The sequence below is a fragment of the Pungitius pungitius genome, chromosome 15 (assembly GCF_949316345.1).
Source record: "Pungitius pungitius chromosome 15, fPunPun2.1, whole genome shotgun sequence".
Lineage (NCBI taxonomy): Eukaryota > Metazoa > Chordata > Actinopteri > Perciformes > Gasterosteidae > Pungitius > Pungitius pungitius.
The window spans coordinates 8,441,751-8,468,078 of NC_084914.1; the positions used below are offsets into that span (position 1 = coordinate 8,441,751).

The 26,328-nt window shown below is 41.5% G+C and overlaps 2 protein-coding genes across 3 annotated transcripts; both read right to left on the bottom strand.

Annotated features, from left to right (window-relative positions):
• Positions 1-113: 113 nt before the first annotated feature.
• On the bottom strand, positions 114-5,702 carry bcl6ab (BCL6A transcription repressor b). 2 transcript variants are annotated; one of them, XM_037457772.2, is made up of 9 exons: positions 5,611-5,702; positions 3,884-4,055; positions 3,540-3,761; positions 2,577-3,431; positions 2,337-2,464; positions 2,084-2,251; positions 1,841-1,971; positions 1,612-1,749; positions 114-1,408 (listed from the first exon to the last, which is right to left on the bottom strand). In XM_037457772.2, exons 1-9 carry the CDS (start codon positions 5,639-5,641, stop codon positions 1,268-1,270), a joined length of 1,986 nt encoding a protein of 661 aa, XP_037313669.2. In that variant the 5' UTR covers positions 5,642-5,702; the 3' UTR covers positions 114-1,267. The 2 variants fall into 2 exon arrangements, with proteins under 2 accessions (XP_037313669.2, XP_037313668.2); XM_037457771.2 differs by lacking the exon at positions 5,611-5,702 and adding an exon at positions 4,374-5,575.
• Positions 5,703-22,685: 16,983 nt separating this feature from the next.
• On the bottom strand, positions 22,686-26,318 carry LOC119209765 (claudin-1-like). Its single transcript, XM_037459306.2, has 5 exons — positions 26,262-26,318; positions 25,382-25,808; positions 24,672-24,836; positions 24,383-24,467; positions 22,686-23,583 (listed from the first exon to the last, which is right to left on the bottom strand). The coding sequence occupies exons 2-5, from the start codon at positions 25,602-25,604 to the stop codon at positions 23,421-23,423; spliced, it is 636 nt and encodes a 211-aa protein (XP_037315203.1). The 5' UTR covers positions 25,605-25,808; positions 26,262-26,318; the 3' UTR covers positions 22,686-23,420.
• Positions 26,319-26,328: the final 10 nt, after the last annotated feature.

The window sequence follows — 26,328 nt, forward strand, 5'->3', positions numbered from 1 at the left end:
GGGTGAGCGCATAGAAGGAATCATACTTAAACTATACTCAGAAAGGCTGTTAAATATTTAAAGGTTTAAATCACTCAAACCATCTCAATCGAAAACAATGATATACATATTGCTACAAGTGCTACATCATGTTTTTATTTGTATTGTATGACACAAATATACACACAAATGTGTGTGTATATATATATATATATATATATAATTGTAATCTGCAGTTACAAAGAAACTTGCTGACATATATCAAATATTCCTGAGCGTCTTCTAGCTTGAAGCCTGGTGCATCTGCATTTTAAAAGCTTCACTCTACAAAAAAAATAGTACCAGACTTTTGTGGAACAGGGCAATGTACCAAATGTAAAACAGTTTATAACTACCAGGGCTTTCATATAGTCGAAGTTATAACACATTAATGGTCAGCCTTGGTGGGTAGAAATTACATAAAGTTGAATGTAAGGCACTATTAAACTGGTTTGTACAAGAGCACTACAATACATACGGTTGGATAAAATACAATCAGACTTAAATTATTATTACAGCACCAAAATGTTATAGAAGTCATCAAATAAAACTTTGAATGCAAATAAGAAAAGTGCTGGGCACGGTTTTAGGATGACTATTAACATCTAATTTTTCAATTTTTCAATAGAAATTTTTCATGAAAATATATGAATTACAGCAAAAGTTGAGCATGTGCAAAATACAGGCTAGAAATTATTTTTAAAAGATCAAATATGTACATAGCAATTCAAAAAATGGTACCATGAACTATGAGATGGGCAAAAGTAACAAGACCTTTGCAAAACAACAAACATAATGTGAATATATTTGTACTCTGCCAGCAGATGGCAATCTGAAAATATATATTATCTTATTTACAAAAAATAACCTAATAGAAAAATAACTGCATCAACTGTGACCACATTGCTGGGCAAATACCATACAGACGTCTACAGAAAAACTGTAACAGTGATTCTTAGTCTGAAAAAGAAAGGCCTGTCCAACAATGCTGACATTCTGATGAGTGATTTTAGAAATAGAGAAATCCCTGCTCAAATTTACACTTAAAATGTACATTCTGTTCTTAGACATTCACAACCCCATTCATTTGCACAAACTTTGAAATACCAAAGTATTTGCATCAATTACAAATGCATATGGAACAAATATATAATATAAATATATATTCATCTATTGTTTGTAAAACTAAAAACCGTGTTGCGATGCAAAAGGCAAACAAAACCTGACACCCGTGGGGATTGCAGCAGGCTCAGCAGGACTTTGGGCCTGCGGTGGTGCTGCTGGGAGTCTTACGGTACTGAGCCTTGGTGTTAGTCACCGCCCCGTGCTTCTGTCGCAGATGAAGCCTCAGCTGACTCTTGTGTCGGAAGTGCAGGTCGCATTTCTCACACTGAGAAAAAGATAGAAATCAATTAGAAGCACTCTTTTTTTTATCTTCTTATACAAAAGGACTGTTTGATGCCTCAAGGCCACAAACCTACAGTTCAAAGCGCTCTAGGATTACCACTTGGGACTATTGATAGGCACGCGGATCAGACGGGGATTACCCTCTCGTTAGGAGGGAGGGAGGAAGGGACTGACGAGGTGGCTTACATGATACGGCTTCTCCCCCGTATGAATGCGCATGTGGCTCTTCAGCGTCTGAAGGTGGCGGAAGTGAGTCCCGCAGATCTCACAGGGGTACGGCTTCTCTCCTGTGTGAATCAACACATGGGCGCGAAGATGGGCCACCTGGGGGACAAACGCACGCACATTCAAAAAAAACCCAGGAAAGACAAAGAGGTTTGACATCTGCAAACTGGTACTTTTTCCTCGCTCTCACCTGAACAAATCTGGAGCCGCATGTCTCACACTTGTATGGCTTCTCTCCCGAGTGGATGCGGGTGTGGGTCTTGAGGTTGGCTGGCCGGTTGAACTGGGCGCCGCAGATGTTGCAGTGGTAGGGCTTGGAACCTGGGGGGGGGGGGGGGGGGGGGAAACGAGTGGCAGGTTGCGCAATGAATGACACCGTCAAATCCACCGAGTCGGCTTGGCGGCGCGTCAAAAGGGGAATCATCGGTCTCACCGCTGTGAACGGTTTTGTGGCTGGCCAGGTTGCCCTTGTAGCGGAAGGCAGCCTGGCAGCAGTCACACTTGTACGGCTTGTCGCTGTGCACCTGGGCCATGTGCTCTTTCAGGGAATCCTCCTCCGGGAACTTGGAGTCGCAGCCGTTGCAGAAGTAGACGACGCGTTCTGTGCAAGGAATGGACGACAGTTAAATGCGAATTTCGACACACCTCGGTGGTATTATTTCATGCCACCTGGGGAATCCACTCACCGCCGCTGGGAGAGGAGTAGTCCGGGTGGCTCTTGCTGGCGTCATCTCGGCTGTATGAGTCAGGAGAGAGGTGACCTAGTTCCATGCACTGAGGGCTGTCACAGCCACAGGAGGAGCATCTGCGGTAACTGAGCAGAGAGAGAGAGAGAAGGCCACAGTGTTCAAAGAAAGTTATTTTCATAACAATTCCTATTAAGATCCGTCTATGTTCTATGTTCTTGCAATGAGTGGCAGTTCTACCTGATGCTGCTACAGGTGCTGCTGCTGCTGCAGCAGCTGTCCACACTCTGGGACATTAGGTTTTCTTCACTTTGATGGCGGACTCCGTCTTCTGCCTGGACCTCATTGTGTCCACCGTTTGCACCACTGCCGCAGTGGCCCAGTGGAGGGGACATGGCTACAGCCTCAGCACTGCCTGCCTGGGCCTCCTTTTCCGTCTCATCGGGACATTGGTTCATAACGATCAGCTTATACTTCTTCCAGTTGCGGGCCTTTGAGTCCTTGGGGCAGTCTGAGGGCTGATTGCGGCTCAGCGTGGCGTTTCTGCTGCTGTTGGACTCGGTGGGCGAGTTGGGCTGGCAGTCAGATCTGAGGGGGCTTTGAGGGCTGCAAATCACACCTTTGCTGAAGCTTTGAGATAATCTGAGGCAGCTGGTTTGTGGATGGCGAATGCCGTCTTCGTCCGCGGGAGAGATGGGCAACTGAAGGCTCCCGTGGGCTCCTGCGGGCCGGCTGATAGCGGCGGGGAAACTGGAGTGGGATATGATGGTGGTGGACTCGTTGTGAGCCATGTTGCCGATGGGTACCTGCAAGCATTGTTTCTGGGACAAAGCCCCTCCTCTGTGAAGGTCGCTGACCTTATGGGTACCTTCAAGCATCCCGGCGGGGACGGGAAGGTCACCAAATACGTGACATGAACCAGAGGTGTTGATCCCCCTGAAAACATTAGGGATGAAGCCCCTGCGCTCCTGGTGAGGGTATAAAGTTGAAAGGTGGTTGTTTCTATAGTCGGGCTCTTTCTCGTCAATGGCCAATAGCGCTGGGACCTCGTCGGCCAGATGAGAGGGGTTGATCTGCACCCCTTCAATCTGATGCCTGCAGAAACATTTTCAATGAGTGGTTATTAACTCCAAATCAGAGCTCATCAATTTCTAGCAACACATTGCAGTGTGTCCCGTCTCATTTTCTTTTTTCCCCCTTTACCTGGACTTGATGAACCTGTGGCAGGTGTCGGCCACATGCTCCATCTGAAGGTAGGTGGCTGTGTTCATGGTGGCCAGGACCATACTGTCCTTGAGGTCAAGACAGGACGTGTACATGAAGTCCAGCAGGACGGAAAAACCCTTGGGGTCCACTTTGGGGTCCAGGCTGATGGCGTTAAGGTTTGCGTTCTTGGGGTCCATGAACACAGTGTAAAAGAAACCACTGCAAGAGAACAAGAAAGAGGAGGGAGGGGGGGCAATGTTAAAAACTCAAACGTATGTCCCAGATATAGCGGCCCTTAATTTGGCCCTTAAAAGAACTCTGATTTGAACGAATGTGAATACCTGCAGGCTACCAAGATGGCCTTGTGAGCATGAAACTGTAGTCCGTCCACCTGTATGGTGACATCAGTCAGGATGTTCCTGCTGCGGAGGCGGTTGAAGTTCAGCAGGACGTCGCCTGCATGCCGTGTGAATTGAACGCAGCCATCTGCAGTCGTGGCCATGCTGTCACAATCTGAGCGTGGGCAAGAAATCATAAAAATAAATATTTATATAATACCATTAAGATACAAGTGCACACAATGCAAGCTGTGTTGCATAATAATATGTTGAAGTATATTATAACATCAGTTTTCATAACACTTGACCCCTACACAACAATATTTGCACCTATATAAACAATGCCGACGTACAAATTAAAATATTTTGTCCTCTTGATGCGCAAAAATAGAACCAAATGAAAATGTAGGCCAATAGGAATTGTAATAAATGATAATAACCAAACACTCATTTCATCAGCTGCCACCTGCCGTCAGGGATCAAAACATCAGACCTGACAAGTGTCCTGGAGGGGGTTTCACCATCGGGGGGCGCCATTGCAACTCGAAAGCAAGAAACGGGAGTTTCATCACCCCCCCCCCTCCCCTTGCTCCTCACTGTAGCCCTCACGATGGTGTGTTATAACACATATTATAACGCGATATTTCTAATGCGTTAATATACGAAAACGTGAAATCCATTCGTATTTAGAACAACGCGAGTCTCACGTTCGAGGCGACCACGAACCTCCGCCATGTGCAAAGAGTAAATTTATTGCACAACACAAATTTGCATGTCTGCCTTCTGAGGATGAACGATGTAGTCGCAGGTCCAGTGTGTGTGTGTGTGTGTGTGTGTGACTGAAGAGCCTGCAGCCCGCGGGTCGGGAACGTGTTGCGCACATTCCGTCCTGCTCAGATTCAGTTGCCAGAAATCGTTACACAGAGAGGTTTCCTGTTCCCCCCAAGTGCAACTCGCACATCTTTCTTTTCTTGTTTTTTTGTTGTTGTTGTACATTAACATCCCCCCCTTTCTGAACTAATATTTTCAGTCCTCTGGAAATCGTTAGACGTTTAAGAGCGTGCTTTGTAGGAGCTCTTTTCCAAGGAGTGGTTAGTTGCTGCGTAACTTGTGTCGCGCAGCAGCGAGCAGGGCAGCTCCAGTCGGTTCAAGTTCAAGAAACCGTGTGGAAGTGTCAAGTCCACCGATTAGCCTCCACGTTTATTCTCCCCTCATTAAAGAACATCTAGAGGACGCCGAGTGGCTCCGGGTTGGAGACGTTTTGAGTGGAGTTGAGATTGTTTCTCGACATGAGATCTGCGCAGAGGGAATCATCGGCTGACGGAACCAGATCGACCTGTTCTGTTGCGCCACTTTTAGCGCCTCCAACTTGCCATTCGCGGTTACAAATGTAACCATAAAAGGTTCAAATATTAACGAGCTTGCTATTGATCAAAACTGCCCCCCTGGTTAAGGATTAACGACGCAAAACACTACTTTTTTAAGGCAGATAATAATACACAAAGGGCCAAGTTAAATCCGCACATAGCACACAAAAAGTCGCACTTCCGTCTAACGTTAAAAAAAACACAGTCGAGGACGGTTCAGTATTAAACTTCAACTCTGTTGGTACACTATAAGCTAAACGCAATCACACATAGTCAGTAGTCCGCAGTAGCCGCGCCAGACATCTGCTACTTCACTACACTTCTGACCTAATGCTGGGAAAATAGGAAGGGAAAAAAAGTCACCTTGTAAAAGTTTCCTCGAAACTCTGTGCATCACCAGTTCTCAGAATCCAGTTCTAAGAAACGCACCAGCTCAATTCTCGGAATTTCAACAGAGGACGGTACCATTATCCGGAGGGCGGGGGAGCTGATGCACCCCCCCCCTCCCCCCACAGCGGCACCGTGTCCACGCTCTCCGCGCAGCGCTGCACGGTGTGACATTTCCTCCCAATTCATACATTTCATGATCCTGCTCTCGGGCTGGTGCGCTGTGAGCAGTTTGATCGGGGAATGACTTTGTTCCCCAGTGGGTTAATCTCCCCGTGTAGTGGATCGGCCCTAATGCAAGGTCAGCTGACCGAGTTATAAATACCGTGGGGACTATGTGAGCATGTGAGGAAACCTGCCAGAGCTTCCACGGACGGTTGAGAAATTGTCAATGGTGTTATATTCATTTTAGTGTCATTTTAATGACGACTGTTCTTCCGTATTGTAACGCACACAGGAAGCAATGATTGTGAGTGTGCGCGAAGTTCTCAGCTCTCCAAAAAGCTCACTTGCACTCGTGTGCGTTTCAACCACTTCCCGTCACACCATCACAGCTGTATATTTATCTGGGTAACATAAAACCCCAAAATTGCCACCAATAAATATGTCAACAAATCAGGAACAAACTGTTCTTGAATGAATAACCAACAACAGGTTCCTGATAAACTATAATGAATCAAGAACCACTTTATGTACAAACAACGTCAACTATATAACGATAAGATTGTAAAGACCAGACTGACACATATTGTAGTTTACTGTGTAAAGGAACCAGGATGTAAGGACATTTTGAAGATATCTTAATTCTCAACCCAGATTAACTCCAAATGAGCAGCCAAATAGCGTAACATTTAATGTTAGTATTACTTATTTCTCAATATTTTGTGTCACTAAGATAAGTGGTAAGTTCTCACTAGTTCCTTGATAACTAAGCAGGTTTTTGTTTTTCCTTATGCAATGTGTTGCATTAATCTAAAATGTGACCTCCTTATGTGCAAACACCCTCCCATCCCTTGCACTGCATGTTCAAATCTATCTCGGCACACATGCATTTTCTGCGTTATGTGATCAAAATATGATGTTTCTCATGCTTCTGGGTAACTTCTCTTATTGATATAGTATCCTTAAGATTACATTTCATTCAATGGTTTTCTTGAACTATGGAACGATATAAGCAGCCACATGACAACTTTTCCCTATTTCACTTCCCTGATTTAGTCACAGCTAATGATGAAGAAAAGCTTTTTCTGTGTGTTTGAATATATAGAATTACCACCCGCATCACCTTGCACTTTCACAGTGGGCTGCAGTGAGGCTTCGCTGAACAAACTCTCGGGTAGGTTCGAGTGGGAGGAAAAAACAAAACCACAGTAAATGACAACCGGAGCTAGTAATTAGGACTAAATGTTTGTCACGGAATGAAAACATTTAGACTTCGCTGATCCAGTTTTGTTTAGCATTCATTTAGTCAACATTACCTTAATGACAGTGGTCTGCAGTCATGTTTACACCTGTTCATATAAGAATATTAGATCAACTAACAACTTTGTTTTTTCACCCATGCATTAAAAAGTGCAAAATAATAATTTAGTCCAACCTCATCCTGTTTATCTGTTTCTGAAAAGAAAAAACTGACTGAATCCTTTGCAGTGAGACACAGTTACAGTGCAGGTCTAAATTACAGCTGTTCAGGTGGCTATGGCAACAAAGAGGTCTATTTCTAGTTAATGTTTTCACTTTAGATGTTTTTTCCCCTGCGGTTATCTTTAGTGGCCCGTGTTCCTGTGGTTGAACGTCTTCACATCCTTTGAAAGGAGCGATACTTTCGGGTCTGAATGAGATGAAGCAAAACTTATTCCGTCAGGAGCCTCGGCACAAAATATACATCTGATTTCCTGGTAGGATGCATCGTTCTGATCAGTCATCCGTTTCCTTGCTCATATTGCTGTGGCGTCCCATCAGGGGTGCAGTGATATAGCAGATAAGCAATAGCAGATGTGAAACATGCAAACTGCCCAAAGAGTCCATAATCACACAAACATGGTGCTTCTGGTTTGATTTGCAGGATACGTGTCATCAGTTTTTTTTGTTTGTTTTCATACAAAGTTTGATTCCTACTTCACCACAAAAATAAATGTATCATCTCATCTGCTGTTTGTTTTCGCTCTTGATCACAGATGTGGGTTAAAGGATATAGGGGCACAACAGGGATTTATTGATTTATTGTTGCACCTCCACAATGTTTTTGATGTTGTGAAACTTGCAAAAGACAAATTAAAAGTAAATGCAGCAGAGACCCATGTATCTTGACTTGTAATCCCTTGTCTGATCAAGTTCCAAAAATACTCAATAGTGTATCTCCTTAAACGTTCCTTGCCAGGTAAAGCCTTACTTCTTTCAAAGTCCCAAACTTCAAGCTTCCTCTAAATTTGTAATTTGGGCCCCATTAGAAAAGAAGTCTTCCTTCCTGATCATGTGCCGTGCAACAGCCTTCCTTTTAAAAATGTTCTGCAGGGCTCATCTGAAGAATGCATGTCATGAAAACAACCCGGCATGGGATTTTTCCAGCCAGCCCTGGAACGAATTTGTTGCCGTTCCCCTCTACTTCTCAGCTAGTGAAAGAGGCTGTGCTATGTGTTAACAAGCGCTCCCTCATCCCCCCCAACCCCCTGCGCCTCCCCCCCCTCGCTGAACCTCGCTGACCCAGGACCTAGTCGCAGACGGATATCAACGTGCCTGTCCTAAAACATGACCCAGGTACATGGTTGTCTGACAGGGTTCAAAGGTCACATCAGTAAAATATGACTCTAAAACTAGTTCAGTCTTCACAGAAACATGGCCCAAGGGGGGGAAACAGGAGGTCTGTTGAAGCAGGAGTGTGCACTTGAATTTGGGTTGCAGCATGCAAGAGAGAAAAACTGATTTGCAACACAATGACTCAAGAGTTTAGCAGGGCCCAAAAGTTCTCCAAAAAGAAAAAACATGATGCAAACAAATGATTATGTGAAGCTTGTTTGTGTTCAACATGTTTGAAGGTAAAACAAGATGCATTAAAATACCTGACTCAATTATTCATAGCACAAAGTTCAGTTTAATTTTCGGCGGCTTTTTATCAACATTGCCCACAACCCACGAAACACTGAATATACTAAAGTGCAATGGCGCTTAGCGCGGTGAACTTTGAACTTTCTTCATACGGCTAACATGGGGCGGAGTTAGAATCGTGTATCTAAATTGCTTGGGTCATAGAGTCTTTGTTGCATCAAATACTGTGGAGTTAAGTCCTGTCCCACAGAGAAAGAGGGTTGAATCTTTCCAGCAGAGACGATATGCCCCCATAAGTGCTAATAACATGAAGTGTGGTGTCGACTCTGTATTGTGAATAAAGAGCTGAAAGAACGAGTTATTCCACAGAAAATGAATTGTCAAGAATTGTAATTATCTATTAATAGTCATCAATGAAGTGATTTTCATTCAAAAATCTCTTACATTTTCCATTGAGACATTTGGGTTATTTGACAATTCTGTACAATGCGTTCCTTAAAGAACATACCAACTCAGGCCAGTTTGCACTGTTACTCAACTCTGACACTCACATCAATTAGATTATTTGGATCATCCTGTTTGTTTTGGGTCACTTGAGGACAGAGACTCGTCTTCGCGGTCTAATCACAAATATAATGCTCAGCAGGGATACATGAACGGTGGCTTTGTTGGTCTACAAAGAAAGCATCCTCAGTTAGAATTGGCCAAAATTGGATTTTACATACAGAGGAAATAACGGAAACAAACAAACAACCTGGATATGTGGAATGTGACGCAATACCTGTGCAAAGTCAATACATACACGTATTGCAACATTACCTCTCACTTCATTTTATCAGTGGAAAAGTACCAGGGGACACCGCGTCAACACAGTTGATTCCCATGTTGTTTTGCAGCGAAACCTCAGGGAGGACGACAAGGAGGGGGCAGGGCTTGTGTGTGTGTGCGTGTGTGAGAGAGAGAGAGAGAGAGAGAAGAAGAAGAAGAATCAGAAAAGTTATTATTGATTTTGGTATGTTTGGAAATCTACCTTCGCAATAGAAAAGCTGGTAACATTTCAATTGTTATTGTACGAATGACATATTTCACTTTTAAAGTTGGCTTTCGTTTAATAATTAAAATGGAGAAACAAATGCACTTGAATATTAAGCTTGAACGAACCCACCACAGCACATTAATGATTCACATCTCCAGGTAGCGTTCATGATGGCAGGAGGCCCATCGCCAAAAGACAGCGCTGCTTTCCAGGGACCCGGTGATGAAAAACCAAGTTCTAGACCACAAACATCAGAATTCAAAAACAGAACTACGATGTTTTGACTCGTGACCCAGATAGTCCAGAAAAGAAGGAATTCCCCTCTTCATCATCCTTTAATCAAGTTTGCAAAACCTGAAACAAACCAGTGCGTGTAGTGCATCTTTGTTTCTGTGTGTTTATCTGTGTTTTATGGCCCCATAGACCATCGTTATCTGCTGCATACTTTAGCAACAAAAAAAAATTCCACCAGTCAAGCAAAAAATCACATGCACACTCAACGCTTAACATCTTGCTGGATGATACAGGATAACAATTTTCCAAAGATGAATTTCACTTTGTTTCTTCCGTCAGATACTTGGGTCTCACCGCAGTCAATTGTTTCCTGAACATCGACGGGACAAAAACCTGTTTGGTGTGTCCTCTGCTTACCAGAGATGCAGTAAAACCACAACACAAACAAGAGGGCAGTTGTGTGAATGTCACTAAAATATAAATAATGGCTCTGAGCGATGTTTAAAGGCAGCATTGTGGTTTTTCTGCATGATTGCTCAACATTTTGGACACAATGGCAGTACAAATTCTAATGTGGGACTGTGGGAAAGAAAAACAGATTATGATGCAGACAATTCAAAATGAATCATTTAACCTGCCATTGCCAATGACAATGCCATTGAAAATATTTGTTTGATAGCTGTTAATAAAATCCGGTTACACATCTCAAAAGGAGAGCTTATGTCCAGTGCGTGGTGAAGTTCTCGGCCTCTCTTTGAGATTAGGACACGAGAGAGCTTGCAGCCAGCTGCAGTCACTGAGAAAATGGTCTAAAGAACAACAGTTACTTCAGGTTTTGTGTAAACTCTATAATTCGGTCACCTCTGAAGAAGCCAGAGGTTCATTTTGTACCATGCGGGTGAGCCGGTGAGCAAAAGCAGATGATCCAAATGGGGTTGGCTGCAGGAAGATTGGACTGAAGATGCCAGAAGTCTGCATACCAACGGGGAGGGAAAAAGGGAACAAGGAGATCAGAGCACAAACAGTCATTCTAGATTTGTCGAGGTTACACAACAGCCATTTTTGCTGTTAATATCAGTCAAGGGCTCATTATTCATTTCAGTAAATGGACTTTGGGGGAATAAGAAAAACACCTACCCCACAATCTCAATCTCAAGGTAATAAAACAACAATTACACGTTTGCATTCATAAATAAAATTGGGTAAAATATTTAAGATGGTGGAGCATATTTTTCACATTTCACCTAAATGGCAATATCCCATGTAGCCAGGAGAGGTGCTTTACATGCATGCCTTTGAAAGCAAAACACTTGTTTTATAACCCATGTATTAAAAAAATGTTACATCGGCACTGAAAAACAAAATACAAAATACAACACAGGGATTCCAAACATTCCAAGATTCCAATAAACAAATGAATGCAACACAATTAACAATCCGATTTTTTCTTTGTGTTAGTTGTTTTTTAGTGACCTAACTCAGTGTCAATTAAAAGTAGAATTAAGAAATGCCGAAATCACGTCAAACAAGTGACGAATCCTGATGAATAGTGTGACCATCGATGAGCTCTTCACATGAAACACGGCTACAGTTTGAGACGTATTCGGCTACTCAGTGCTTCTGCTTTTTTGATAAGCTACAGAAGAAAAAAAAAATGCACCGCAGACCTATCAAGACAAATTACAAGCTGCCTTGAAAGAAGACCTTTTTCCTCTCCCCCCCCCCAAAAACAACCCATCCTTCAAAAGAAAATACACAGACCCACTACCCCTTTTTTCCGACATACACGTTGAGGCCACAGATCCACGCGAGACCTTTAGCAGGGGTTTGCGTTTGAAGCATGAACCACACAACATCACTGCGTGCTGACTATGTGAGCTATGCGCCCACCGTCATTGGGTGTCTCCAGGAGATCACGCTAATGGTGGTCAAGTTGTATCATAAGGGGCGGCCTCTTAGTTACCCCTGTGGATATCTGTTACTGTGTAACCGGAGTGTCAGGCACAGATGGGATTCACTGGTCCAAAATGAAATGAATTATTCCCTGAAACGTGAATCGCTTAGTTGCCGGCAGCTTTAACGCAGCGATGCCCCTCAGGCTCTGACCGCGTGTTCCCGGAGACGTTGTGTCTCCCTCTTTAGTTTCGTCTCTCACAAAAGGAAAAACAAGGTTTGGAATAGGAATTTGGTTTTATACCAGTTTGGTCACTTCCAGCGAGTTATGATTCATTACCCGTTCTAAAAGGGAAACACCTGCTCCTAAGATACAAACAGCCCTGTTGTGCTGCTTCTGCTGTGCAAGTATTTAAGAAGATGGTTAATATACAGCCCGCGTTAATGTCTGACAGATGGGTGTGTTAAACCTTTTAAGGGCAGCTCAGAAAATATGACATTCCCCAGCAGTCTAGCCCCCCCCCTCCCCCCTCCCCCCCCTCCTCTCTCTGCAGGGATGTGTGGGAGATGTGGCTTGTTTTTTGTCTGACAGTTAAAATATATGTGCTGTTTGTTTCAGGAATGCTGGTGGAACATGGAAAAAAGGGAGTGTCACCCGCGGAGCAGATGGTTTGCTTTTAATCATCCATATAACTGAAGCTTTTGATGTTACCGTTGGGCTCGTTTCAGAGCAATGGAAAGCGAGCTGAGATTCATGGATTCAATTTGACCAGTTCCTTTCCAATTTGTATGTTGGGTGTTTCTTTTGATTGTGCATTTAATTTTCTTAATCTTAAGTAAAACATTTGAATAAAATCATGATTTCCAGCAGTTTCTTACAAACAGATGATGAACTGTTATTATCAGAACCAGAATCAGCTTCACTGGCCATGTGTGTCACACCCTGGTCTCTACCTACATGCACAGTAAATGCAAATTAACGAATGTAAAATGTAAAATATTAAAATAAAGGAACAAGAAAAGATATAATGTTGGTATTTACATTTGTCTCTACGTTGTTCTTTTTGGACGGTTTTGGAAATTTGGGAAATACACATATTTGCTTCCTTGTTTGTGTTTGTCTCATGTGTGCATGGAAAATTATGCAAATAATGTAAAGCTAAAGCCGGCAATTCTTGAGCTTAGCTTAGCTTCAGGACTGGACACAGTGAGCCCGGCCCGTCCAACGGCTAACGGCCAGTTTTCATTTGTTCCCCAGCAGGTCTTTAGTGTGGTTTACATGTTCTTGTAGGCAGACTGTGTTACTTTTGAAACAGACCCGAGCCATTTCCCCCTGTTTACATTCTTTGTGCTAAACCGAGTGTGAATCTTCTGATCTGAATTAGTTACATTGAACAGTTGTTGTATAATGAGGCGCACCTAAACTCAACACTCTTGTTGTGATGACTTTACTGTTGCTGAAAACCAAAATAACGACGTCAGCGCTTAGGGAACCTAAGTGACGTCTTTAAGATTCATGGGAATCTGAAAAGCTGTGTAAACAACACAGCACTTTGAGGGATTGGATCCCAGCACCCAAAAACCTGAACAAAGCAAAACATCACCAATATAATTTGACTTTATTAAATGTGGTGGATCAAGAAGCAAGTCCCCTTAAGTTATTGTTTAGTCTGACGAAGAAATGTACTTGCAGTGAAAGAGGTTGTGTAATTATCAATTATTAACAAATCTCTATAGTTGCATCAGTGAAGGAGCTTAACCTTGTGTCCTATTAACTTTTTGTTCACTCCATTCTGTCCAGAGTGACTCCAGCACACACAGATATAAAGAAAGTGATAAGTCTGTTTCTATTCCTCTGTGAAGTAACAGCGATGTGCTATAATTGTCACATTTCCTGTTGTGGTCATGAGAATCTAAAAATGTGTCCCTTGTTGCTACCTGCGGCTCTGCATTTCTCTTATTGTGTGCAGCAGATTGTTTACGATGCTGTAAACAAGCTTCTTATTTAACTCAAACAAGCCTTTGTTCTGAGTCCAGAATATTTTTAAAAAGAAATGCACTCTGTTGGTCATTCAAGGTCACGCAGAGATGGTAAATCTAGTTTGAGGAGCATGTCCTGGAACTTGATGTTCCGTGTTTGGCCCTGTGTCTAATGGAGGATTTCCTCCACTACAGAAATGTTTCTTGCGTTTAATATAACACATGAGGCAATGTTTTATTTTGGGCTAGTCCGATTGAGGGGGGCGGGGTGTTAAGAAAAAGAAGAAAAAAAGAACCAATCAAGTGAGTGCAGCTTTGTCACAAGCGCACTTTTCACGCAGGGGTCAAAGGATAGAATTCCATGTCGTCGCTTTGGTTTCACAAGACTCGCCAAGGCACAACCACGAATGTAACCTGAGCTGGAGGTAAACAACTGGTCCACACGGGAGCGGCGGGGAGGTGTGAAAGAGGGCAGCGCCGTGCGCGAGGCAAGTCATCCGGGGTTATTTGGGGACCGGCCATGTTGTAGGTGGGCCCTCTCTGCTCTACATTTGACACCTGCAGGTGACAGATTTTCCGGGCTAGTTGGTGTTCGCCGCCTGGATCGGTTTGCAAAGAAGGTGCAGTTACAGACAAGTAACAAGAGGGAAGAAATTAAATAAAGTCACCCGTCTGTCTGCTGCTCACAGTAGCTACTGGATCTTGATGTTTAAATGAAGTGTTGATCCATCGTTTTCCCGACTGCCAACACAATTTTACATCAAAAAAGCTTACTTGCAGTACAGAAAAGACAAGACAAAAACATTAACTAATCACATATTAACAAAGGAAATATTGTGTACATCTAAAGACGTACAATCAATGACCTGTGAGAGCACAAAGTTTATGGTCCGCCACAGGAGATCTGGGTGGATTGAGAGATCACATTCCTCTGTGAGGACACATGAGAGGATGGAAAGCATCACAAATAGCCTCGCTTTCTTTGACCGTTGGGTTGAAAACACAATTTTATTAGACTGGCATTTATTCTGCAAGAGCAAAAACAAATGTGAACGAGACTCGGGGGGATTCACACAGAAATGAACCTTGCTCTTGCAAGATGCTGCATTTTGTTCAGTTTGGATACTTTTAAGTCTGGTAAAATTCCGTTTGGATGGGTTGGAAAGTTCCTATGTGGGTTTCGTTTTCGGGCTCCACCATCCCTTGAGGTAAATGTCCTCTTTCGCTAAACTGGTTAAACAGGTTGACTGCGTCTGTCCATTGTTTAGTGCTAAGCAGGTGGAGTACAGTCAGTTTTTCCAGAGCTTCCCTGCTGAAAACAGCACGGCTGTTGCATTTGGAAACACAATAACTTGAGCCTTAAGAACGAACCAAACAGGACATTTGTGTTATGACCAAAACAATAAAAAGAAGTTAGAACACTTCGCTGTGCTGAGGTGAACTGCAGATTATTTTCACATAACATTTCATTATTGGAATCGTTTTTTTTAATGTATAATATTGTGAAGGACCTCAATCAAACGGGTCGTTTACAGAAGCGCGTTCATCAACATAACCGTTACACTGAGGCATGCAGACAGCATTTGGATGTTAGAGGATCTCCAGTATGTAGTGTGATGGTGTCAAGTCTCACTGACACCGTCCCGTCTCAGCGGGCTCACAGATTTCCATTAATCTCCCCTTAGAGTGACCCGTTGGCTCCGTATCACCAAATGATTGCGCGTATGGATTGAAGTTCAATCCCCGACCGCGTCCGTGTGTCATGCTGCTCGTGTGTGGTCTCTTAATGTGATTCCTCCCCATAGCTGGATGCAGGGCCACAGCATGGAGCGTAGAATGGAAGCATGGGATGATGAATCACTTTGAAATGGACACTTAGTGACCTGTGGCTTCAAGGCCGGGATTGGCCACGGCTACAGAGACTCACAATCGATGCCGGGGGAGTGAACGCCACGCCGCGTGCCCGAGCTCACTCCCCTGGGTTGTCCTGTCCCAGTCAGAGAAGATAACTCTGAGATTAGATTAATTTGATATTAAGGAAACACTGTCCACCAACTTTGACTGTGTAGTCTTTTATTGATGTTAACTGTGTCCACCTCTAGTTCCACTCGAGTCCTGCAGTCTGTTCCCGTCAAGTGCAACTTGAACTAGTCTCTGGGAAGACGTGGACACAACAGTTACCGACATTTCACTGCTGGATTAACTTCAATTTCTCTGCATCCAGGCCTTTTGCGAGGAGCTGACTGAGTGGTGGGATTGCCTCGGGCTTAGGTTCTAGCTGAGGTTTTAGCTCAATGTTATGTGTGAGCTTTAACGATCAATATGAGGGGCCGTTTAGGAGTTAACTACTGAGACACTCATGCCATCTCAGTAGTGTGTATGATAGTGTCTCAGTAGTGTGTATGATAGTGTCTCAGTAGTGTGTATGATAGTGTCTCAGTAGTGTGTATGATAGTGTCTCAGTAGTGTGTATGATAGTGTCTCAGTAGTGTGTATGATAGTGTCTCAGTAGTGTGTATGATAGTGTCTCAGTAGTGTGTATGATAGTGTCTCAGTAGTGTGTATGATAGTGTCTCAGTAGTGTGTATGATAGTGTCTCAGTAGTGTGTATGATAGTGTCTCAGTAGTGTGTATGATAGTGTCTCAGTAGTTAACTCCTAAACGGCCCCTCATAGATCAAACTCTCCTTGCGCACTGTGAAAAATACGGTGCAGATGAATGTCTCCAGCAGGCAAACCGGGGGCGGATTGAGTCTAATCAAATTGTCCGATACAGATAGAACATCTTGGCCACTTTCTGACTGAAATAACAGGAGCAGTGCGCTCACAGTTTCCTGTTGTCATCTTCCTGTAATTTTCTGTCTGTCCTCTGAGTGACACTCACATGTTCTTTTTAAATTGAATCAAGACGGAGCACTACATACTCGCTCTGTCCGCCTGGGCTTTGGCTGCTCAAATTTTCTCATGACCTCTTGTATAATAAAATAAAATTATTCCTAATGTTCTTTTCATTAGCATCAGCACTGCTGGGGACAGATAATAGAGTTTTTGATGCACGCCTTTCGCATTTATGTAAGCTTTACCATGTGATTTGTAACATTTGCATGTAAACTGAATCGACCTCACTCGAACCACACCTTCAAAATCAGCCTTGTGCTTGTGTCCTCAGATCGACATAAAAAGTACTCCGCATGCAGTAGTACTCATGTTGATAACAATGTTAACACGCGTTATAGAGACTATATCACACTGATTTGATATGATGAATAGGCTTAGAGAGTTTGCCTCGCTCTTTGGAGACACAGGAACAAAAGCATATACTGTATATACTGTATATATATATGCTTCAGTTGGATGACACCTTTGAAGATTAAGTTCATAAGACAAACGTAAATATAGTCATTTGCCTTTTTTGCAGAGCTGCACCTGAGCGTTTCAAATTCTTCCTTTTTAATTGAAATGGACAAAATACATTTCCTTCCTGATCTAACTCCCTAGCTCCCAACACAGTTGGGAAAAACACTCGCCGCAACACGCACAGTTGCCAGGCAGCTTTCAAAACGAGCCATGAGGGTTTTTTATGCACTTGAAGTCTCCGTTAGTTCCCCACGTAGTTATTGGCCCTGGTCTCTCCCAACCCCCCCCTTCTGGTATTTTTGGGAAAACATTAATGTGCTGAAAAGTATTGTAAAAAAATATTCCAAAAGCGGATGGAAATGTGGTCCAGAGCAGAAGGAATGGTACAAAGAGCAGATGTAAATCCAAGCAAATGGCATTCGTTTGATATGTGTCAACACATTGAGTATGAACTTTTAGTCACAGTTACTTGTGTGTTTACTGTACACAAAATTGAAGCGTGATTCTAAAATATATACAATATACATACATGCAAGTAAGATGTGTTTGGATTGACAACATGGTGCTGCATCTCTACAACACTCGTTGCCTTATTGCCTCGGTGAGATCAGATCAAATGTCTCAACTCTCAGCAAAGCACCACCCGAAATCAACCAATGAAGAGGTTTCAATCAGCCAAAGCAACTGGAAACATGGTGGGCAGGCTTTTACCAGACGGTTTGAAGTTACATTGGGGCGCCATCCCTTGGAAAATCACAACAGCAATATTTAGAAATCCAGAGATCCTAATAGGGATCTTTAGAGCACAAAAAACTCAAATTTATGCGATAAGCTTTATAGAAATATAAAATGCAAAAAAAGAGAGATCCACAAGCTCATAAGAGTGGTCAAGTGCATTTGTGTTTGGAACAGAGATGTCATTTCTGGCTTTCCATGTTTCATGATTAGAACCATGTGGTCGCCACGTGGAGGGTTTGATGTGTTTTTTTTAAGGCTCAAGTGGAAACATTTGCAAGGCTTTTTGAGGACAAAATACAACCTCATATGATATTTACGTAAGAGTTAGGAAATACCACATGATTTCGATGTGAATATGTTAATGTCTAGAGTTTTATTTATTTAACATTTTGCATGAAAAGATAAAGCTTCTGATATATCAAGAAAATGACTTTTGTAGAACCACATCCGGCTTGAGTTTGTTGAGTCGTAGCTTCAATGCTGACAGAATTTGCCGATGGGATCATTTGTATTGTTGTTGTATTCTAGTAAAGAAGTAAGCAAATATCTCTTATGAGGTTGTACTTTATTTGACGATATGTTATCTTATAACTATCCATGTGTATTGCCATGTTCTAAACATTAAATGGGATTTAAATCATTTAAAATGTGGATGTGTATTGCAAGCATGGATCACGTAAACATGTACTCATCATCCATCTTTTCTATGTGGTGTAGTGGACGGGGGGGACATTACATAAAGACCACTGCTTGTGTTTACTCACGACAAATACGGAGGAAGAGACCCTGGTTCCCATGGAGACGGTCATCTGTTTAGTACAGAGAGTGATCCGGATGTTAGAGGAGGTCAGCAGAGTTTGAATAAGTGTTAATGAGCTGTTATTTTAAGTCCATGGCTGCACACGACCCATAAACACATAAAAAACTTTTAGTTGACAAGATGAATGAAAGAATTCAAACTCCTAATAAGCTTTAAGGTTCATGCATGTTGATGCATTCATTACATTTTCTTGCTTCAGAATAATTACACTCTGTGTCAAATGTGAAAAACAACAGTTTAAAAAAGAATATTGATGTACATAACAATAACATGGCAAAAAATGTCGGTCTGTATAGGCCTTTGGACTAAAGGTCATGCATTCAGGATCATGCTAGTTAAAGTGCATAAATATCATCAGCTAAATATTCCTAAAGTATCAAAAGAAAACAATTTATCATGTAGACAAATGTGTTAAATATAATATCATTGTTCAATATCAAGTTGCATTTTGCTGTTGATGAAGCTAATTATAACTTCATCTTGTTGGGTACTTTCATTTGTAGCATACATTTATATTTGTATATTGTCATTAGAGGTGTCAAATGAATCCAGCTGAGTAGAACATTTAACTCTGAAACCAAGCGGACCAGATATAAAGTGAATGGATTCCCTCCAGTTAAGCTCAAAAGTTGAGTGTGCGTACCTTCAACTATTAAATATGATAAAAACTGAACAAAATATTGGTTCCAAATGATGGCTCATAAATTAAAGACCATTAAATGATATTTCCAGTGTTTATATTAGAACCCGAGACCAGAGAGAAGGAAAATTAAACAACGATAATGCAGACGAGCAAAGAAATGGGAACATCATGACATTCCAGGGACGTTTCTCTCACCACCAGCGTCTGCAAAACGACTTTAAGAACTCAACACACCCTTTTTTAAGATTGTTACGTGAATGTTTAATTCCACTCTCATGTAACAGGCTATTTCCATATACGCTCTATATATAGTGGTAATTCTTCATCTTAAGTGAGCGCCAGTGAAACTTTAGTCAGTTAAACAACTCAAATAATTCCGGTTTGTATTTCTGCACTGAGAGATAAAGCTGATCCGTACCAAGCGTTGACAGTAGCTGACGCACTATTTTAAGACAAGTGCATCCAATCACTCTGTACTTTCAGGATACTTTGCAAAACATTCAAGACAGCACACTATGGATACTGGAATAAGGAAAGGCAATCCGGTATTCCAGTGTCACAGTTATTAGCAGCAGCAGCAGTGCTTTTTTTCTTTTGGCTCAGTGATTTTTGCAGCTGCACTCTGCTGATTACAGCAGTTTGAGTCTGAGTTTGGTCCTGATTCAGATCCTCTAGCAGACCAAAGAGGTCGACTTCCTAGTCTGAGCCTCCATTAAAATGTCACTCAGAATGACCCTTATCACAATGTTTTGTCAAACTTTATGGATCATTTCATGAAAAAGAGAAGACACCTGGATTAGTGCCGTGGATTACAACACAAATTTATTCAGGAACTTCTAAATGTAGCAGCTGTGCATGTCGTCAATCTGGGGAAATTTTGCAAACTTATTTTAGACTTGTTGGAGCTGTCTCGGGATAAAGTGTGAAGGAGGCAAAAGGTCAAATCTGAGAGCATGTTGTGTGTGGTCTATTGTTTGTATACTTGTCCTCCTCCGACCTGCAGCAGCAGCCGAGAGTCCAAGAAACACACAGATTTATATTTAAGCTGCTCTGACGTTCCTCTTCACGCTTCGATTCCACTACTAAATATGTTAATTTCAGTCAGAGCCATATAGAAGTGTGAGAGCGTCATGAAAAAACAAATCAAATCAAAGAAGGAGATTACTAGTTGTAAAAAAATGATAATGCAAATATGTAGTTTTGTATGCTAACAATACTAATTACATTTTGCTTATCCGATCACGACTCATTCCTGTTTGGCAGTTTTTTGTGATCGACCTAGTAATATCCATGATATATTCATATATATACATATATATATATATATATATGTATATATATGGTAACATATACATTTGGTAGTTGTGACATTGTATTGTTTTGTGAAAGGACCAAAATTTCCAATCAAACAAGTCCCTTTGTCGACTTGTTTGAAGTAAAAATGATGGTAAGAGAGGTGTATTTGTATTATTTAAATAATACAACAGGTTATACAAACTACTCATAATGTTTTTATGTGTATACCCCTCATTCATGTCAGGTTTCAAATTTAGACCTCTGTTGCCCTCTAGTGGACATGATCCCTCTTAACACATTTTCTGCAAAAATAATTTCACAATGCACTTATATATACATATATACTGTATGTGTTTGGTCGCAAGTTAACACCACACACTTCATTTTCTCATCTTGTTATTTTCTGAAGGGTTGGTATGATGGAAGGTATGCATAGGTAGACATAGTTTCACTTTGAATCATATCTTAATTTTTTTGTAACTTGCAAATATTAGGATTCTTCTTTCAAAGCTTTTAAATTCATCCAAATTGTGCTATTTATGGACACCTTTTATCATTAGGTTCCTTCAGTGTATCCATAACTGTACTTTGGGTATATATATATCACACTGTACAGTAATGTCTCTGACAGTAATACAAGGCCAAATTAGTTTCTGTCAGTAAGGGACTAACAATACATCTTAAATAAGAGGCCACCCCAACCACAGGGATTCCTAACAAAATGATGTCAGTTATAGCCGTGACGCCTTCAAACGCCGCGATTAAATGGTATTTTCAGATACATAAGTGAATTAATTATAATGAATGGATATTATGATGAAGACAAATCAGGGCAAATCTACATCAAAATTCCCTTTAAATTGTATCATCCTTCCATTTGCTCCAGCGGTTTCTGATATAATATTTGTGTCTGTGGAGAGGAAGTCTTACATAGTGTTTGTTGTTTCTAAAGGAATGCAATGTGTTATGCTACTTCCATTTTTAAATAATGTCAACATTATTGAGGCACAATGCCATTATGTTTTCTACATGTAAATATGTATGTGTGTTTTAAGGAATGTGATATGGATCCTCCTGATGTTTCTGCAGCAAACGCTAAAAATGTATTTAAAGGAATGAATACAAATACATACAAAAGTTTATATCTACAATCAATATGTTGGATAAACAGTTTCCCCAGACATCCAGGATACTTCAGCAGCAGCCTCAGGTTCTACCACACGGTGGCGCTCGCTGCTGCGGGGTCACTGCACAGCGCTCGTTGTGGAAAGATGGAGACGTGTTCACACTGTGGATAAAACGCAACACCACTTTGTTATCAGCGTATTGGTGGGATATCACTCGCTGTGAGTGTGTGTGTGTGTGTGTGTGTGTGTGTGTGTGTGTGTGTGTGTGTGTGTGGTTCTATCCTGTAAACATAGATGGGTGCACACTAGAATCAGCTCTCCATCAGGCATGTCAGGACAGGAGGCATGAGGTATGCTGGGCAGACGCCGCTCCCCTGCCTCCTTTTGCTCGGAATTTGTTTTTTTCGTCCCTGAGGCAACGCATTTCTGCAGCAGTCGCTGCCACACGTTGAACAATCGAAACGTTCCTTTCTAAAAAACGTTTTACCAAAAAACCCTCAGGTTCTGTGACCTGTGCCCTTTTTCTATAGTGTTTGTTTCGCGCATATTTTATCCTGAGATCCTTTTCTTCGTTAGAAGGTGTCTGAGGTGCAGCTTGGCCTGTGCATCAATGTGCTGTTATGAATCACTTCGGTACTCTTTGATAGATGTTGGATGAAGTAAATCTCTAATGTCTAATGTAACCCCAGACGCCTCTTGTTGTAATGTTCCTCTTCTTCATATTTAATATTTTCATTCCCAGTTGTTATAGGGCGAAAAATAACGGTTTAATTCATGTCAAAAGTAGAAGGGATTGCACACCCGGTTCTCTCATAGACGTCACGTTAACCACGTCCAAGCAGCAAAGTCACTGATAGAAAATCATGAAAAATGCCATTTTATTGTTTCACTAAAAAAAGTCATTTTTTATTATAGTATGTCATTAAAATGTGATGAAAAATACATAGAGTAGTAAACCATGAGATCATGTCATAAAAAATCCTCATGAAGCAATTAATTTACAGTATTCTGTCAATATTTCCGTAAAAGGGAAAAGCATAGTTTCCTCTGAAATAAGATATTCAAGAATATCCTGAAAATGGCAAAAATGTCAATAGCATTACGTGTAAAAAACTAAATATAGTACATTATGGAAAGAAATGGCTTTAAAAAAAAAAAAGTCATCCAGTCTTTATTTTCTCTTATACTTTTTAGACGTACTGTAATTTTACTCCTTTACTTATTTTAAACTTTTTCCTTACTAAAAACCCTATAGAATAACTTTTTTGGGCATACTTTCTATTGTGTAAAACATGGTGTTTGACTTTTTTATTTTGTAATTTTCATGTTCATCAGGTACCATCTATTAATTCGTACCTCCGCGTGTCATTCAGAGATCTGCTTCTACGTGCTCGTCCATGTACAGAGTGACAGCGCCATTTGAACGAAAAGTACAGAGAGATGCAAAACATTGTTTTGCTTGCAGGGGTTTATATGATCACAAGCCACGTGTTACACATCAAACCGAACCAGACCTGAGCGCTATAAAAACATACGATACAACAAAAGCAGTGAGGATTCACATTGAGACACAGAAACAGAACCCTAGATGACAGCGAATGAAAAGGCTGCGTTCGTCTCAGACAAAGTCCTTGCCCGGCTGGCCTACAGAGCGAGACGCTGGGTAGCGAGGAGATTTCCCGGAGCTCTGACTGGAGCAGTTGCAGCAGAGGAAGCTTCCTCCTATGATGATGAGAGAGGCCGCTCCCCATCCGACATACAGGGCACTTCCGAATTCATACCTGTAGATACGTAGATACTCATGTTTACGTTTGGAAAAGACAAGCACTACAAGTTATCAAGTCCAGATACAAGCTGACTATGTTATTTACAATTGGCTTCACAGCAGAACAATGTAAAGTACACCTACTTGTGGTCTTGTGGAGATCTGCACAATTGCTTTTGTTGTTGTAAATTAGAGGAGAAGATTGATACCACTGTCATGTATGTACGTTAAATATGAAGCTGTTAGCCTTTCAAGCACAAAGGCTTGAAAAACAGCTAGCATGGCTCTTTTTAAAAAGTTTAACAATGAAATGTTGTGCTTTTACTTGGGTTCTCTGCAGGTTGTATCTTTACATGTATATATATATATATATATATATATATATATAGGTATGTAAACATTCGATTTATATGAGTAATATTTACCATGGAGTTTGCAGATTAAGATTTTACAAATAATATATACGATCCATTTATAAAATATGATGTGTATTATGTTAAAGAGACAACTAGTACACACAATAGTGCCCAGCAAGGGATTCTTCTTTGACACTTTAAGTACTTTTACTTGTGAAACCTCTTGAGCAAGGACTTTTACATGAATCCATTTCAACACAATGGCAGTGATACTTATACTTTAACACCATGAAACCTTTTCTGTATGCGTGTAATTCTACCTGATCAGAGCTACAGGAGAAAGGCAGTATGACAAAAGGCAGCTTAGTTAGCAAGTGCCCGTCCTCTGTGTCATTACACAAACACAGTGATAATAGTGTGTGAATTCCTGAGTGAAGGTGCAGAGAAGGACGAGCTCACCTAGAATTAGTCGGAGTGAAGGGGTCGTAGAATTCCTGTGCTATTCTGTGGCCGTACCAGGACGTTCCCACCAGAGCGAGCAGACCTGAAACCATGAATACAAGAACCTCTCATAGCGTCATCTGTCTTGTATCTACATTTCAAGGAACCAATAAAGTCACTTCAAGCCAAATCATGTACGGCAGTCAAAGACATCTTCAAAGCAAAGAGTATCTCTATCAGTGAAATGGTGCTCATGCGCCGCGTGTCCTTGCATGTGTGCACATGTCTGAAGTGTTGGGATTCTGACCAGCAATAATAAAGACAACCCCTCCGGCGAGAGCCACTTTGTCCTTCTGTTCTGGTTGATCAGCCATACAGGTGGTGCACCTCATGCCCACCATGCACACCATCATGGAAATACAGCACAGCAGGATGGAGGACAGCATCAGCCCCCGTGTGCCAAGTACGATCCCTGCAAACAAAGACACAACACACAGTTAGAGAGTTGACAAAGTTTCATGTCCATTTCCAAGCTTTCTGATTATTTCTATTAACTGGGTTATCCCGTTGTCAGTTTACATAAATATTCATTTCTTGTGAACTCAAGAAATCTCTTTTGTAGAACAGGCAGAGAAGGTGTAGACGACGTGAGTCACTACTCGCAGCATTGCTATGTTATGTCAGCCAGATGCTGGTATTTAAGGGACATGTCTCAGCGTGCAAGGAGGGTTTGAATGACCAGAGATAATCACACATTGCTCTTTTACACCACACAGGCCTTTACACACTTACTTTAAAAATTGAGCCATTTCTTAGATTCATTATTATTATATTCTTTAATTGAAAAAAATATTTAAAGAAATGTCTTTCTTTCCCACGCCGATATTCTTGTAGATGAACAAATGATGCTGGATAGAAAAGACTCAATATACTTTAGTTGTTATTTGCTCACTGTGCTGTGCGCGATGATCTGATCAGTGGAGCAGTATAATGAAAACATGATGAAAACAACAGTACCTGGTAGCTGAAGAAGAGAATCATACACTTTACACTGAACTTGACCAGTGCTCTGTGACACACAGCTCTTCCAAAGCCCTTGAAACATCGCCTGGGCTGTGATGATGTTGTCTCCTGAAAACGACGAAGCTTTCCATTCCACCATGGCTGTGGACGCTATCGAGCCGACAAAGCCCAGAAAGGCCAAGGTGAAGCCGAGAAGCTGAATACCTGCGTTGGCCATCGTTTGAGTTCACGAAATACAAATGGTAAATGGCAAAAGTGGGAAAAAGACAAACAAAAGTTCTTAAAAGTTTCTGCATGTGTTTCCCAGAGGTTCGGGGTGTGGGATCTGTTGAATACCTGTGCATCCTCAGGGAACATCCCAGAGGAGAGGGAGGGTCCAAGAAGGGCATCAACTTGGACTTGAAAGTTAAGAGGATGACATCTAGTGGAAGAGAAGATCTCTTACAACAGCCGAAAACTCTATTCACATTTTGTATTTACACAACAGCAGAGGTTTTTTCTTTCCAAAGCCATTTCAAAGCATTTTGATTGGATTATTTTCAATGATCAAGCTCTCCAGTTGGCTCGCTTTAGGCACTGTGGTACCACTGAATGTGAGTCTGCACTGCTGGTTCAGCCGGGGTCTCCTGGCAAAGAATAATGTTGTCTTCAATGGCTTCTAGCTTAAATAAATATAACTCTCAGTAGTCGCAATGGTTGTGGAAGGAGTTATTTTGGATGGACAAATATAATTCCTGGAAAGAGTTACTTTTCCTGTGAAAGCACGTTGCTTTTGTTTTCTATTTGCCTCGTTTACGTAAAGTGACTCATCGCTGTCCGACTTCTTCTGAAACTAATACTCATTTCTAATACTAAAGACAGAAGACTCACTCACCCAGACGACAGTATTTTTTACATGTTGCATACATCAAAGTATCAAATGAAAGTTTGCTTGTTTCTTT

Coding starts and splice junctions, on each gene's coding strand:
- LOC119209765 (XM_037459306.2), bottom strand. CDS start 25,604: ATGGCCAACGCAGGTATTCAGCTTCTCGGCTTCACCTTGGCCTTTCTG. Junction 24,837..25,381: donor TTCTCTTCTTCAGCTACCAG/GTACTGTTGTTT, acceptor CTTTGTTTGCAG/GGATCGTACTTGGCACACGG. Junction 23,584..24,382: donor TTCACTCCGACTAATTCTAG/GTGAGCTCGTCC, acceptor ACGTATCTACAG/GTATGAATTCGGAAGTGCCC.
- bcl6ab (XM_037457771.2), bottom strand. CDS start 4,449: ATGAAACTCCCGTTTCTTGCTTTCGAGTTGCAATGGCGCCCCCCGATG. Junction 3,762..3,883: donor GCCATCTTGGTAGCCTGCAG/GTATTCACATTC, acceptor GTTCTCTTGCAG/TGGTTTCTTTTACACTGTGT. Junction 1,972..2,083: donor CCACAAAACCGTTCACAGCG/GTGAGACCGATG, acceptor CCCCCCCCCCAG/GTTCCAAGCCCTACCACTGC.